Source organism: Alosa alosa, chromosome 2 (assembly GCF_017589495.1).
Source record: "Alosa alosa isolate M-15738 ecotype Scorff River chromosome 2, AALO_Geno_1.1, whole genome shotgun sequence".
In the NCBI taxonomy this organism is placed as follows: domain Eukaryota; kingdom Metazoa; phylum Chordata; class Actinopteri; order Clupeiformes; family Clupeidae; genus Alosa; species Alosa alosa.
The window spans coordinates 29,525,076-29,541,963 of NC_063190.1; the positions used below are offsets into that span (position 1 = coordinate 29,525,076).

The 16,888-nt window shown below is 46.5% G+C and overlaps 1 protein-coding gene across 7 annotated transcripts in view; it reads right to left on the reverse strand.

Moving 5' to 3' along the window:
- Positions 1-16,888, reverse strand: part of nrg2a (neuregulin 2a) — a 74,624-nt gene that overhangs the window by 39,141 nt on the left and 18,595 nt on the right. For 6 of the 7 annotated variants that reach the window (XM_048270138.1, XM_048270115.1, XM_048270131.1 and 3 more), the window contains exons 2-3: positions 1,512-1,671; positions 398-516 (exon numbers count right to left, since the gene is read on the reverse strand). In XM_048270138.1, the coding sequence (XP_048126095.1) occupies positions 398-516; positions 1,512-1,671 (279 nt within the window). Of the gene's footprint in view, positions 1-397; positions 517-1,511; positions 1,672-10,678; positions 10,899-16,888 lie in introns of those variants that run through there. The other variant, XM_048270147.1, reaches the window with a different exon arrangement.

Consider the following 16,888-nt stretch of genomic DNA (forward strand, 5'->3'; position numbering starts at 1 on the left):
GACACTACCGCACTCCGAGATCGCTCCGGCTGTGTGGTTTACGTCAGCGTTCCGTCAAGGAGGTGACAGAACTGCCGAGCTCCTCAGTCTGGCCTGCCCACAACACAGAGAGAGACCCATGCTGGACGGCCATATGCTCCGTTTTATGTGCGCTTGTTGTCTCGGGGAATCACTCATGGGACAGTATAGAGCGGTGCCATGGCCACCGTCATAATGAGAGTCAGTGTGCACATTCCCAAAACATTCCCAAAAAAATCCAGAAAGAGAGAAAAAGAGACGACAACAGGGAGAGAAGAGAGAACAACAGGGAGAGAGAGAGAGAGAGAGAGAGAGTGTGTTTGAGTGAGAGAGAGACAGAGAGAAAGAGAGAGAGAGAGAGAAAGGATTGTGTACTCACTGCTTTGGACATGCACGGTGCTCGTGCCATTCTCCCTTCCGTGAATGTTCTCGGCCACACATGTGTAGTTCCCAGAGTCCTCGAGTCTGGCATTGTTAATCTGGACCCTGGAGTTTCTTCTGTGTGTGGAATATCAACAAACGCATATAGAATGAAAACCTGATTAATGGCAAAATTACCGCACTAATAACAAACCACAAAAATCACAATCACACAAAATAACCACAATAATCACACAATCATTACTAATAAATCACACAATAACACACTAATACAATACCATTGAACAATAACACAATTAAGACATTAATAACAATAATAATGACTTTAATCCTAATAATAAAGAAGAACCACACAAGAAGCCCCATAGACAGAAGCTGTCAGTGGTCCAAAGGCAGAACCAGACCCAGGGAGTGTCCCCACAGAAGGAGCCTCTGCAGACCCTGGTGCTGGGTTTCATATGGAGCAGGCCGTCCACGTGGCCACAGTCCAGTGAGGTTAATGGACTCTCTGGATTTCCAAGTGCAGGCATGCATCATTAAGCATTACCGCGTGGAACATTATAGTAATGTCCATCGAAAACCTAGTCTCTCCCTCTCTCTCTCCAATTGCACTGTTTTCATTCGAGTGTTCAACTGTCAGCAGTCAAGTACCATCACTGCATAAATCACTCAGTTGAAGATGAAGCCTGTGCTGTAGTCATATATATATATATATATATATATATATATATATATATGATATGTATAAACAAACAGTTCATTTCAACTTTATGTCTGAACTCTCCACTCCACAGGTTGAGAAGAATGGACCAGGACAATGACCTGTTAAACACATGGACAGCATGGCATGTGCTTATGCACAGAAATTAAGCTAACATTGGTCAGCCCTATTTGCAAAATTGGAGCCAGGGTCTGCACAAGATGTGTCTGTGGAGCCAGAGCAAACATGGTCAATGTAAAGCCAGAGCAAGCATGGTCAATGTAAAGCCAGCCATAGCAGCCGTTGGTAAATATAAACTCTGCCATTTTGACTTCACATGCACTGTCCATTGTTATTGTTTTTCATTTGAACTCACTGGATCAGGAGTAACATGACCATGGTGTTCACTTACTTGCCCATCTTGATCTTGATCTCTTTGCTCTTCTTGAGCTCGCTGCCATCTTTGTACCACTTGTAGGAGATGGAGCTGCCCGAGGCCTCGCACTTCAGCGTGTGTCTCTTGCCTTCCGCCACAAACACGGGGCTTTTCATGCGCTTCAGCTTTGGGGCGGCTGCAGGCGGGGGGCGGGGGGGTGGGAAAGACAATAAAAGAGACAATTTCACACATTTGATCCTTTTCAACTGAACAAAACCACAGGGGCGTTTCGGCGTTTCGTTTCTGCTCCACAGCATGTCTATGAACTACAGTTCATGGCTCAGGATGGAGTCCAGCGGACACTGATAAGGAGGACATGGACAAAAGGAAACGGAGATACTGCCCCCCCCACACACACCCACTCCACAACCCACCATAAAATCAGTGAGCCACCAGCTTTCTCTGCTTTGTAAGTGTCTGTGCAGAGATTCGCGGTGTGTTTTCAATGTTATGCTACAAAGTTCATGCCTTGTTTTGTTTTTGTTCTTGCTTTGGAAACACCGTATCTCATCACGCTAATAAAAGTAACTTTGAACTTTAATTTGAGTAAAAGTAACTTTGAACTTTAATTTGAGTTGCGCCGCGTCACGTCACGTCACATCACGTCATGCCACAGCACTGTGCTCCACCTGATGGCCGGCCCTCACTGCCCGACCCCCAATCTCTCTATCTGCAGCCGTGCTTAATTACCAGTGTCCAGCTGCTTCTTTACTTCGGGGGATATTCAAAGAGCACTGCCAGTGACAGAGGTCCAGTCTGGTTCAGGAGGAGGGTTGTCCTCACAGTCATTATCGCTCTCATCAAACCACTTCCATATTTTTGGCACCAGAGAAAAAAACACAATCAACCAAAGCTGGGAAAAAAACTGGACTTAAAAGGAGCAATTATATCCACTTTCATCAATCATTTGCTGACTTCATTGTATAAAGCCTTTCTTTCTAAATACACAATTTCATAAATCTGTTTGGTTCAATAAACATTATAATGTTATCTAAGCAGCAAATTTTAAACAGACATGGCTTTCCTGAATCTGAATGGCCACGTTACATGAAAACCTTGTGAAACTGTCAAGTGTTCCTCTGGCCTGTCCCTCCCCATTGAATCTCTGATCAGGCCGACTTGAGCTACAGCTTTTGAAAAAATAAGATTCAGTATTTACAAGCCTGGCTGGAGTACGGAAACCCATATACTTTCGCGAATCACTTGTTAACTTTCTTGCATGGAAAAAACAGATCTCTGACAATTCTCCTCTTTGTTTCACACACACACACACACACACACACACACACACACACACACACACACACACACACAATCTGACGACTCTGGCTGCAGCGAGGAGGTGCTGGCCATCGTAGGCGTTCCATTTGGGTGGTGTGATGCCTGGCAACAGCTAGGAGGGGAAAGCCCACCAAGGCACATCTGACTGACAGCTGCACGCTCAGCACCACTCATTCAAAAGCCCAAACAAAATGGAGGAGGGATGGTTGCTGAGCCACTAACACTTCCAGTCACTCACCCAGCCACCCAGTCAGCCAGCCCCCTACTGTATAGTGCAGGGCCACTGGGGAGCAGGGCTGACAGCCTCGTGCCGTTCTGCTGCCGACAGCGCTGGGGATGGGGCGGTGGGGTGGGGAACGTGATGTCAGGGCGTGCATGCAGCGGGGGCTACTGCTGGGCCTCTGCACAGGCCATTGGAGCAGGACGGGGCTCTTCAAGGTGAGCACTTTTACGGCCAACAGTGTCATCACTCTTACTGTCTTTACAGAGTTCTACCACTCTCTCCCTGTCTCTCTCTCTTTCTCCTTCTTCATTCACTCACACACTTTCACTTCACAGACACACACACGTACACACACACACACACGTATATACTGATAAATTGCAGTTGTTACTGAAGGCCAAAGGTACCACTTATCAGACATCATATGCCATCATGTTCATGTCCCTACAGTGAGACAAACAGCCTCACAAGAAGCAGAGGCCTAAATAAGCAAATAAGAACACAAGGTAATGACTCCAATTAAAAGCCCAGACAGAGGTGGACAAAAATAATAACCAAGCGGCCTAATTCTGAATAAATTGTTCCACTTCCCAGTCCCAGTAAAAGCCAGTGTTTCATCCACGATCCCAAGTTTCCTTCAGTGGGGAGTGAGACAGTTGTGATGATTCTATTTATAGAGAAGTTCAAAGCATGTTAACATGCATCACAAACACGCATTCTACAGTAATATATGGAGAGAATTTTGACAGGTTGAGTACCACTACTTGATGACCACTACCACTACTTGACGAGATGATAGACTGTCAAAAGATGAAAGACCTGAGTCTTCATATAACCTACTCAGAGCTATAAAGCAGTCGATTTAAGTACAGTGTGACCCAACCTTCTCCCTTTGATGAAACAAGGCGCCTTAACTGTCCATATGATTGCCAGTATGGTTAATATTAAATAGGACAGGCCAGAACTCACTCACACGGAAAGATTTAAAATTATGTAAGAGCTACTTAAGAATTGCGAATAAATTCTTCATCAAGTTGAGCGGGCTCGAAAGGTGCGGGCAGTGACAGATAGGTCATGTTTCAGACTTGAAAGCTGCCAGTGCAGTGCCCCCACGCGTCAGCCCGCTCTGTGCTAGTCAAAGCAAAGGGAGTGCCAGGCGTCATGGGAAGTTGTTTGACTGGTAAACATTAAGAGAAGGTGGTGAACCTCCAGCTCTACATCAGGGAGCATAGGAGCATCCCACATTTCTTTCCCACTCATAATATTTACTGTTGCAATAGTTGTTATGAGGAATGGAGTCACAAAATAACTCAGAACATAAAAGCATTTTCACAAGAGATGACTTGCATAATTCACCTCTCTAGATTAACTGTGAATGTGCACAAAAATCTGGGACAAGCCGAGACCCAACCCAGGAGCCTGAAACATTTGAAGATATTGAAAAAAATAGGTTTTCTGTTTCCCTCTCAATCCCACTGATTGGAAGTCAAGTCCCCTATGCATTTCCTCTTTAAAATAAAGCTTTCTATACCTAGAAATATATATTTTTAAATACAATAAATATTTCAATAAATGAATAAATTCTTCCTCCTTTACAATGTGAAAATCACCTAAGCACCTCGGACTACACAGTCACCAACCATGCACATGATCTCTTCAGTAAGAGCATTAAGTTCTGGTGATGAATCCACGGTGAGAGGATAGTAGAGGTACCACTACTACTACAACAACTAATAATATAACTACTAGTGGTAATAGTAGTACTAACTAGTAGCAGTAGTGGTAGTGGCAGTAGCAGTAGTATTAGAACTACTATTACTAATAATCATCATCATCATCATCTTCTTCATCATGTTACTCTCTCGCTAGCCAGCATCCAAAAGGAAGTAACTGTAGGAATTGAGCTCTGCTGAGCAACAATCATAGTGCCTAGTCAGCCGTGTGAGACATGTTGAGTCAGAGTTCGTGGAGCAGGAGAATTAGAGAGTTGCACTGAGAGCCTCTTTAGTTAACATTTCTTTTATCCCCTCTAATAGGTCTCTTCTCTGTTTTGTATTTTCCCCCATCATTCCAGCTGAAAGGAGGTAATGGCCCATGGCTAGTACAGTCTCCTCGCACGCTCCCTTTTCAGACCGGCGAGGGAGAAGAGGAGGGAGAGGACACACACCTGGGCGGGTGACGCGGATCAGGAGTCGTGTTCTGGATCGGACGCCGTATCCATTCCACCCACTTTGCCACTGGGGCACGCGACACAGATGCCTCCCATTTGCCCGGGTGGCACCATCTTACCAATCAGGCTCTCCTCACACACACACACACACACACACACACACACACACACACACACACACACACACACACACACACACTGTGAGTGTGTATTTCACTGGATAAGGCAGTAGGCAGAGGCCGCCAGGGCTGAGACAAAGGTTTCAGAAAGGTTTCAGAAAGGTTCCAGCTCAGGCTCTGTGGCTCTAAGCTCCTACAAACAAACAGAACTGCGCCGGGGTCAAAAGGTCGCCGTGTACCATGTTTGCTGACACATTCTACAGCTGTGGATGGACATCCTTTGTTAACTCACAAAGGGGGCACTATCTAACCATGTGTAACCAGAAGGGCCCGGGTTCATTTATGAGTTGGTAGATATGCAGTCAATTTCTCCCAGGAGGAAACATTAAGTGTCATGCTATACAGTTTTGGGACTTGGCCTTCGAAGCTCATGTTAAGGAAACAGTGGAAATACATCACAGTCTGGACCATGATGTCAGGGAAGGCACACGTTTAATATAGTGGTACAGTTTAGTGAAGGGACACTCAACAAAGCCGAGGTCTAAAAAACACATCAATGAATCTTATTTAGGGAATTGAACTTTTTTGAAGATTGTGAAAATGAACTCAACATGTCCACATAATATACACCAGTCAAAGGCACAGCTGGAGCTTGACATAGTAAAGAACAGACACTATAATGCAGAAAATACAGCCGTGGTAAACATGATATAGCTTAAGTGAATGCACAGTCAGTGCAACTATGGATCTACTGTATAGCTATGTACACGCATGGAAAGTGTAAGGAGAGTGCTACAGTTTGGTGAGGTGGGTTGAAACTGTTCTGGCAGCATGCGGGAATGACTCTCTGTTTAAGACAAAATGTCCAAACTTTATTACACCTATACATTTATTCCTGCACAATCTATGCCGTCAGACTGTGGCTCACAAACACACACACCAACACGCACGTACACACACACACAAAGACACAAACACACAAACGCACGCACGCACACACACACACACACACACACACACACACACACACACACACACACACACGCACACAGTTGGGGATCACTTCTCCATGTGAGCCCACAGGTAACATATTTCATCAAGGCCTTAACAGACCTGTCACAGTTTATGAGACGCATGACAGTCTTGCCTGGGTCCTGCCCATAATTTTGGAATGACTTGGAAATACATAACCTCAGGGATAGTCCCAAGGTTCAATTTAAGAACCCTAAATCACCACTGAGTTTTGAGAGTGAGAGAGTGAGAGGAAGGGGGTGGGGGGGTAGAGAGAGAGATTGCAAAAGTAAAATGCTGATCATATCAAAGGTTTAAAAATACCACAAATCAGAGGGTTTCTATTCTTGTCCTTTTTGATACTATTCTTTATTTTTAGCATTAATTAATTATTTTGATGCTATCAGGAATTCTAACATCACTTTGCTGTCTGCTATCAAAACTATGTGGCGTCCCGTCTGCCTGGTGGGAAACATCTGAGCGTTGGTAGGAACATGTAGCAGCCGGTGACAGGTCTTTGAAAGCTCTGTCAAACTGTGGTTTCAAGTCAGCCTGTTAAAAAAAAAAAACGAGCAGGACTTGGTATTTAGACTGTGTGTGTTCTCACAGCCGTGACCTCTGGCTTCTGAAGCTTAGAGGCAACATGAAGATGCGAGGCTTCGCTGACAGTGTGGGTGTACGCACACATTCACCACCAATGCATTTTTAGCCACGATTCTATGTAGAAATTCAGCCCTACAAGTCAATATGGTAGAGCTACATTAAAAAGGGAGTGCATGACTGAAAGTGATTAAATGTCAAAGAAAAGGAAAGGCCAGTTAACATGAATTATATGCGATAAGTCGTTAGGCGGAGCTGGGACTTTATCAGGCTTATGCTGTAATGTATGCTTCTCAAATGCTTTCCACAATCTTGAACATAAAAAAGAGACAACTTTTGGTCTCTGCTCCCCTTTTTATATTAAGTAGATCCCCTTTTCCGAGGCACGACCGAGTCTTGGAAATTCAATTAAAATGAGCAGAAAATTATATTTCTGGAGAGCACCGTCATTGTAGGCCTCACACACACACACACATACAGACAAAATCTCAAACTATCAAATGCACATGCACACACAGACACACTCACACACACACACACACACACACAAAATCTCAAACACTCAAATGCACATGCACACACAGACACACTCACACACACACACACACACACACACACACACACACACAAAATGATGAGCACATATTCAGTTAGACATCACAAAGAGCACACAGGAAGCAGACGACCTGTAACAGCACCGCACTCTGCTAGCATCTCCAGGTGATGTGCCTGTGAGTGTCTGTGTGTGGGCCTGTGAATATGTATGTATGTGTGTGTGTATGTGTGTGTGTGTGTGTGTGTGTATGTGTGTGTGTGTGTGAGTGACTCAGCCCCACATCCACTCACAACCACAGTCTTCTGCAAACAGCAGCTCCTCTCCTGCCGTGCCATGGCTTAGAAGAGCCTGTCAGCATAACCAATCACATCAATGAGCAGCACGGCTCAGGCTCACCATGCGTCAGCACTGCAAAAGCTACAACCCCTCCCATCAACTGAGACCATTTACAAATACTCATTCTCACATTGCGATTGAGAGCAAATGAGGGTTCACTTTCCATTATCCTGCAGTGACACAGGATATAGGCTCTATTGTTTTTATGACAGCCCTTTTCACCTGAGCCAAAACTCTATATAATACCATGCAGTCAAAACCACAATGATGGTATTGCATGACATGCCCTGATCTTAATTAGGTTCAAGAGCGCTTTTGTGAGAGCACAGAGGTTCAGGGCTGTATCTCAATATGGATTGAGTCATTATGCAGAATGTTTTCAAGTGACTTAGAGAAGATTAGGTAATTGACCAGTATGGCCTGGTAGATGTGTGTGCTAATGACTTTGTCCACTCACACACAGATACATAAATATTTATTGAGACTGATGACGCTGTATGTAATACTATGCTTATACAAATTGTGTATGACTGAGTACAGTTTTCTTTTATTTCTTTTTAGCCGACACATGTAACTGCAAACTGGACAAAAGCCAAAGTGACATTGTTGATGGGGTAATACTGTCAAAATCTTGGAAGTAAAAGCCTGATAAGCAACTCTCCCAGGTAAAGCCTGCCACGAACAGCAAAATCCTCTAACACCTACATAACGCCCCCTGTCTATCATCAATGGCCCCAGGATATTCAAAGGAAACAAAAGTGCCCTAGCCTCTATTTAACTTTGTTTTCTGAAGACAAAGCATTAAGATTACTATCACTCTAAGTCAAAAGTCCCATATGCTGCTGGGTTCTGCTGCTAAAGGCCACAATGCCACTACAGGCACTTTTCACAGGTCTAAAAATACACCACAAGTAATTTGATGATAACCCTGACAAAAGAGTTCCCTATGAACAAAGACTATTTTTTACAGAAAGGAGCAATGAACGCGACGGAAGAGGTAGAGCAACACAATGGGACAGAGACTAGATTCTTCCATACAAGTCACGCCTGGGGGTGATGCAGGGAAAGAAGAACTCCCACAATGAACTAGATGGAGGTAGGTAGGGTGGGGTGGGGGTGGTGGGGGTAAGTCACAGAATGAATGGAAGGCTGGGGGAAGGAGGTGGAGGAGAGAGGCGAGACAATACAATACAGTGCCTTGTCTCGGTGGGCCGCTAATCAGCGAGTGGGATCTCAGATCGCGGTGAGACTTCTGAGACCTTGGAAGAAGCTTCCTCTCCCATTTCAGAACAGAGCGTCACTGTGCTGCGTCCCCACAGACAGGCACGGGCCAGAGGTGGGCCAGTGTTGATCTACGTGTACGTATGACCCCCCCCCACACACACACACACACACACACACACACACACACAGCCTCCAACCATTCAGAACTATGTGTACATATGACACAGCCTTCAACCACTCTGGCCAGAGGAGGAGCGCAGGCTTCAGGGGCTACTTAGAGATGAGGGTGGTGGAGGGGGAGGACCCAGGAGGTGGGCAGAGACCCCCTGCCCCCTCATTGTGTAGGGTCAGGTACGTCTACATATCTACGATATGTAAGATCCACACACAACCCCTCAACCACCCAGAGAGCTACATGTACATACAATCCACACACACAGCAATCAACCACCCTGATCTACGTGTGCATCTGAGTAAGATCCACAGACCCCCCAGGAGCACCACCACCACTACCACTAATACCACTACAACCAGATTGCTGACAACCAACACACATTTCACCAGCGCAGGACGGGTGAAGGAGGCAGAGAAGGAGGGAGGAGAGGGAACGTGACGAAAAAATGTGTGGAGAGAAAAAAAGAAGGATCATAGAGAAGGAGGAGAGAGAGAAAGAAAAAGAGAGAGAGAGAGAGAGAGAGAGAGAGAGAGAAAGAAACCAGGTGCTTCATGAGAAACTTCCCCCATTGAGGAGAGTGACGGCTGATTAGTTGGTTACGAGCAGGACACTGGGAGTAGTAGTCGAGTACGTGACCAGGCAAACTTTGAGAAATGGGCGGGACTAGCCCCCGACCCCGGGGTCAGACTGCCGTGGCGTGCAGAGGCTTGCACCCGTAGACAGTGAGGGAGTACAGCTCTTTTCCCTAAGCTCCAGTCATTCACAGACTGGGACACACACTCACACACACTCACACACACACAGCACACACACACACACACACATATACATACACACACATACACATACACACACACATACACACAGCTGTGACACCACACTCTGTGCCAGATGCCAAGGGCTTCCCTGGAACGAGCCACCAACCAATACAGAAGAGTGGCACTACGACAACCACGAGACTGAGAGAAGCACTCATGGTTCTGAGCTGACACTCATTTAGAGGCCAACCATTCATTCCACAATTCAATGTTACTAAGCATTAGTCAGCTAAGCACGCACTCCAATGGAATGGATGGGGCGTAAAGAAACATAAAGATTGAACCACAAATGTGCATTTGCGGTGAGCATGAAAAACTCATGCTAGAGACAAACAGCATGTTAATGTGCACTGTGCATTGTGCGTGTCAAAGGGGGCTTCGACTAAGGCACGTCAGCGCACAACTTCAGAACTACGCAACAAGCCCCAAACGTGTACTGCCATGAGCACGCCTGTATCAGGAGTCTCCTTCGGGTGGATAAGAGAGGCTCAGAAACTAAAAGACAAGCAAAGAAAAGCAGATTCCCGCACAGGTCCAGTCCTCCAACCCACACACACACACGCACACACGCACACACACACACAGGCTTCGCCAAATGTCTCTAACCATTATTTATCTTCTTTGTTTTACCTTCTGTGGAATCTCTGTTTCCCTTGCGCCCCTTCTTCCCTCCGTTCTTTCTCCCTCTCCTCTCTTTCTTCCTGTCCTCCGACATGGTGTCAGCGTAAAAAAAAAATAAAGGTGTAAATCCACTCAGAACAGCGTCTTCAAAAACACACGCGCAGATAGTCCGGGTGGGGGGGTGTGCTGCAGGCGGGTGCAAGACTCTGAACTTGTCAAAGTACCTCTCTCTCTCCTATATAGACTCATGCACACTACACAGCAGGGAAACACCTACTTACAGCAAGGCAGAGTAAGAGAGGGTGAGGGAGAGAGAGAGAGAGAGAGAGAGAGAGAGAGAGGGAGGGAGGGAAGAGAGAGAGAGAGAGAGAGAGAGAGAAGGAGGGAGTGAGGGAGGCATTTCCCATTGCTGTCAGGCAATTAACTATTCCCTGCCTGGAACTGGTAGATAAGCAGAGTCTTCCAGGGCCCAGAGTTCTGGCTCCCACCACCGAGACGAGATGCAGCGCAAACAGAGCTCCACCAGCCTGACCAGTCCTCCAACCCCCCTCGACCATGTCCACCTCCACCCACCCTGGGCTCCTCTGACAGGGGCCTGCTAGGGCCCCGGGACGTACCTGACCCTACACAATGAGGGGAAGGGGGTCTCTGCCCGCCTCCTGGGTCCTCCCCCTCCACCACCCTCATCTCTAAGTAGCCCCTGAAGCCTGCGCTCCTCCTCTGGCCAGTGCTGAGAGAGAGAGAGAGTGGCCCTGTGGTGGACCACAGTGGTGTAGTCGTGATATGCAGGACTACGCAGTATACCCACTTAAAAACCATCACCGTCTCAGTATACCCACTTAAAATAGGCAAGGATACGTATTAACGTTTGAGGGTGATCACAGTATACCCACTACAGCTAACTACTACATCACAGTATATCCACTACAGCTAACTAAACTTCACCACTGGTGGACCCTACCTCCAAACTAGGGCCTCTGGTAAAACAGCATGCTAGGCTACACACGACACCATGCCAGGTCCCTGTGGTGCATTTAATTTTCTCTTTTTTTTCCTCCTGTCTTTTTTTTACGTGGAGATTTTGCTTTAGTTGATCAGGCAAAACTGCTGCTTTGAAAAAAAAAAAAACACAACACCCACCAGTAAGGAAATTATCCGTGTGACATCTTTTCTCCCCCCCCCCCCAGTCAAACGCCACTATTTCTCCCCATCCTACTGTAAGCGAGTTGCAGCATGCCCGTGTCTTTCGCTGCAAGTGTGTCACCAGTAAAGCCCTGCAGTGAGCTCTCACGCGCACCGCAGGGAAGTGGGAGTCCCGATGGCACCCCGCACCCCCTCATACTCTGCTTCACGCTCCACACGGCTTACATTGTTTCAAGTGGCTGTCGCTACAAGTTCTCCATCTTCTGCAGGAAGAACCTTTTTGATACATGTCATGGCAAATAAGGAAGAGGGCGAGGGGAAAAAAGAGAAGAAGCTAAAACGAGGGAAAGAACAGAACAGATAAAAATATAAAGCAAGCAATCAAACAAGAAAGAAAGCAAGAAAGAAAGAAAGAAAGAAAGAAGCTAACTTAGACAGCATTCTTCATACGAGATGGGGGGAGGAGAAGAGAAAGAGCCAGGCTCAAACTGAGCACACCCACACCATCAAACAGAAACTGGAGCACTGAGCCCAGAGAAGCCTACACCTTCCACAGCCAAAACCCTGTGATACTTCAACCCCAGCAATAGGAGCCTACTACATACTGTACTTTATAATCACACAGCGGCAAGTGGCAGCAACAGGAGCCGACTATACTCACACAGAGGCCACTACGCTCTATATTAACACAGGGTCAGTACAGGGCCAGTAACAGCACCCTACTCTACAGTATACTCTATATTTACTCTACTCTGCATTGCTCTACTCTACTCTACTTTACTCTACTCTACTCTACTCTGCATTGCTCTACTCTACAGTATACTCTACTCTACTCTACTCTACTCTACAGTATACTCTACTCTACTCTACTCTACTCTACTACTCGTTCCAGCCAATGCCCTCACAAGAGCCGGTCTCCAGTCCTAGGGACTATAGTTAGCCTGCATCAGATCATCTCAAAGACTGTCACTATTGTTTTTGTGCTTCTTGAGAGGCCATCTCAGTTTGATAGAGTAGCCATGATACGGACTGTTGTGTGCAGGCTCCCATTCAACGCGTTCGAGTATCACCCTCTTCATCAGGCACCATGATGTACAGATAGCCCTGTCTCTCTCCCTTTCGACATGATGTCATTCTGTAAACACTCTTAATCTGACCTGGAGTCAGATACCGGGTACCCTTAGGCCCTGTATGGGCCTCAACGCGACTTCTAAAAAATAACGGTCTACCTGGAACCTGGTTGGCAAGGACTTCCTTCCTGCCGGGCAACAAGCTGTACCGTGTAAACAGCTGTCCCCGTTTTGGCTTGTCGCAAGGACAAGCCCAAAGAAACCGGCCAATGGATGATGGAGGGCGTCTGCCGCTAAGATAAACAGAGAGCACGGATGAAACCAAGTGTGCACTCCTGCGCCGCGTAAAAATTGAAGATCGTGGGTGTATGAGTCATAGGCAGAGCGGTATCGGGGGCCTCCCCTCGGGTTGCTCTGCTGGAGGAGCTGGTGGCTGGGAGCATGGGTTGGGGGACGAAGAGGAGCCTTGTCCTGACAGGTGTGGCCACTCGACGTGAGCAACAGTTTAGGGGGAAAAAAAACATCAAAGGCTGGGCCATGACCACATCAGATTCTTTTCCTAGTCTCTCTCCCTCCCCCTTCCATCCCGTCCTCTCTCTCTCTCTCTCTCTCTCTCTCTTTCTCTAACAACATTAGCTGTCACAAGTAATGACCAAGAACTAGAGGTTCTCCTGCGCGGGTCAGGAAGCACACTCCCCTTTCTGTGAGGCAAGATGTGACTCGTTACTTTACCTGTGCTCTCCTTCCGCTCTGGCTCCAGTATGTGTGTATGTGGGAGAGGGAGAGAGAGAGAGGGAGAGAGGGAGGGAGGGAGGGAGGGAGAGAGAGAGAGAGAGAGAGAGAGAGAGAGAGAGAGAGAGAGGGAGGGAGGGAGAAAGAAAGAAAGAGAGAGAGAGTGTGTGTGTGTTTGTGTGTGGATGTGTACATGCGTGTAATTAAAAGGGAACTCCTTCTTTGCTGAGGTGAAGATCAGAGTAAAGATAGCAGGGATGAAACTAGCATTGTTCACAGATGTTACTTAACAGGCCTGTCTGAGTTGTGACAAGAGAGAGAGAGAGAGAGAGAGGGAATGATCAAACACAGGGAGAGAGGAGAGAAGGAGAGAGAGAAGGAGAGAGGTCAAATGAGAGAGAGAAAAAAAGTTCTAACAATAGTTCTAAAAAAACTATTGTTAGAACTAGAAAAGTTCTAGCTAACAATAAATAACTGAGTATAAAGCAACAGAGGAGACACTAAGGCAAGATATAGGGGAGCAATGAACATGGGGAGATCTCGAGGCTACACACACACACACACACACACACACACACACTACTTAGACAAAACATCTGAAAATGAGTCTCTTCCCTTTTGGTGCTACACTTGGTGCTTAGGGATCATCTGCAGTTTCTCAGCGGCCTTGGCCTCAGGCACTCACAGCACAGCACACAGCGCGCTGATCGGGAGGGTGGGGACGCCAGCGCCTGACATTAAGAGTAAATAAAAAGCAATCTGGAGCCTCCCCCTTTCAAAAACGTCCCTCCCCGGCCACGCTCCACTGAAAGCATCCCTCTCTCACCCTCTCCCCCCGGCCCAGAGCCCAGAGCCCAGAGCCCCTAGCCCCTCTGCAGGCCCCTGACCACTCTCTCAGGCTTAGCCCCTCTGCAGGCCCCTGACCGCTCTCTCAGGCCTAGCCCCTCTGCAGGCCCCTGACCGCTCTCTCAGGCCCCACTCGGGCCCACAGCCAGGGCCTGTGTGTATCTGACACCCCCTCCAGCCTCCGGCCTCCACCCTGCTCTGTTTCCTCCCAGATCAGAGGAGATATCGGCCCCATGAGTGAGGGGTGTACCTGCACATCATCACAGCCGCTCACCACACCACCCCCAAGACACCGCTGGTATTTCACCAGGCAGGGGGAGTTTATCTTTACTAGCATAATGGTTTTAAACAGCCATCAGATTGTTTAGATCTGCCCGTTCCCCCCTGGCCAGTAGGCACTTGGAGTGGGAAAAAGGGTTGGGGGTAAAGGGATTTAGAGGGGACTTTCTACAGTTAACACTCGGCCTCAGTGTTTTGACAGAGAGGTGAAGCGAGGGCAAGGTTTAGGCTAAAAGGCTTTTTTTAAATCTGAAGTAACACTACTTTCACCAACACAACACAACCCAACACAAGCTGAACGTGGGTATAGGAGATTAAGCAGGATTTAAAGCAGCAGTTGGCAAGATTATTTCATATTCACTGAAACCAACCGTATGCTCCGAAAGAACAACATAAATCAGCCGGTTTTTAAAAAAAACCCGCAATTCTACCTCCACCTAGAGCCTGTTATTTGTTTTGCACAAATCCACAGCTCCCGGTTCTTCTGGTCCAATCAGAGCAGATCTGACTGTCAATCACAATCTGGTGCAGTCTGGTGCGCACTGACAAGCACAAACTCGATGAGAGGGTAGTGGGGGAGGGGCATGAGAGTTGTAAACATTCAAAATTTTGGCTAAGTCCCTTAAATCTGTCAGACTTGCCAACTGCAGCTTTAAGTGAAATGTAAATGCAGAAAGTTAGACAGAGAGAGCAAAAGAGAAGGAGAGAGAGAGAGAGAGAGAGAGAGAAGGAGAGAGAGAGAGAGAGAGAGAGAGGAGAGAGAGAGAGGAGAGAAAGAAAGAGAAGGAGAGAGAGAGAGAGAGAGAGAGAGAGAGAGGAGAGAAAGAAAGAGAAGCATTGTCTTGTGTGAACGACAAATCATCTTGTATCTTAGTTCCTAACTGATCTGGACTGCACCAGTTATCTGCCGATATATGGGATAATGGGGGGGATGAACTTCTAGAGAAAACAACTGCATTTCCATTCTGAGCGAAAACAGCTGCATTGTGGGAAGTTTCTTTGTGCCTTCACTTGTGATTAGAGTGCATTTGAAGTGGAACTGAAGGTGGAGGGCTTTTTTCCCCTTCCGACTATCCTTGGATATCTTCTCTCCACTTTAAAATAGCCAAGAGCACGCCTGTGAGGAATTCAGCATTGTGGGAGAGACAGAGAGAGAGGGAGAGAGAGAGAGAGAGAGAGGGAGAAAGAGAGACACAGAGCGCAAGAGAGAGATGTGCAGAGAGGCTGCTGTAAAACATCCAAGAAACTGCAAATGCAATCGGGAGCTGAGGCTTGTGTTAATTTTAGATGCAGCGGGCCTTTGATGCCACTCACACTGGCCAACCTCTTTCACTCGCTGTTAGGCTCACCATAAAGTCAACTGGCACGCTTGTTTGTGCTGCTCTACGTCTCAAAAAACTATTTTTAAAATCCACCATCGTTAATTACAGCGTTGCTCCTTCCTCCAGCGCGATGATCTGAAGACTATTTTACCCCTCCCGATATTCACAAATGCTCAAAATGCAAAAAATCACTTGTTACAAACTTGTAAAATGGTATGCTAAATGGTAACTTAACTGATGGAGAAAGAGAGTGCAGAACTGAGATGATCTAAGTGAAAAAACTTGATTACAGCCGGGAAGAAACCTGATTAATTGCCGGGAAAACACTGACTTGCCTTGCACAATAATCCTCTCTTGATTCATTGCTTACTGTATGTGAAAGCTGTAGAATATCATGGAATTATGTTAATACAATTCAATTGATAAAAAGCAGGTGTACAGATTGGTCATTATTTCTGAGAAATGACGCTCTGCCTTCTCTCTCCACCCAGGTGACCAGATTGTTAACTATTGTTTTATGTCATGAGGAGGTTCATACATGATCTTATACATCTTACACAAATACATACATGATGTATGTATTTACCCCCAATGTTGACTCAATGGCTACAGTCTTGATTTTACTCATATTTTTAGCCAAAGTGTACAAAACTGTGACAGAAGAAAGGCACCACTCTGAATATACTGTAAATGGGGCAATATTGTAGGGGCAATAGAATAGACAAGACAGGTGTGGGCTTTCTTTATGTCAGTACGTATAATGTCAACCAATTTCTGCATGCACAGTGTATAGCAATGGAATATGCCGCAACACTGTGATTGAATGA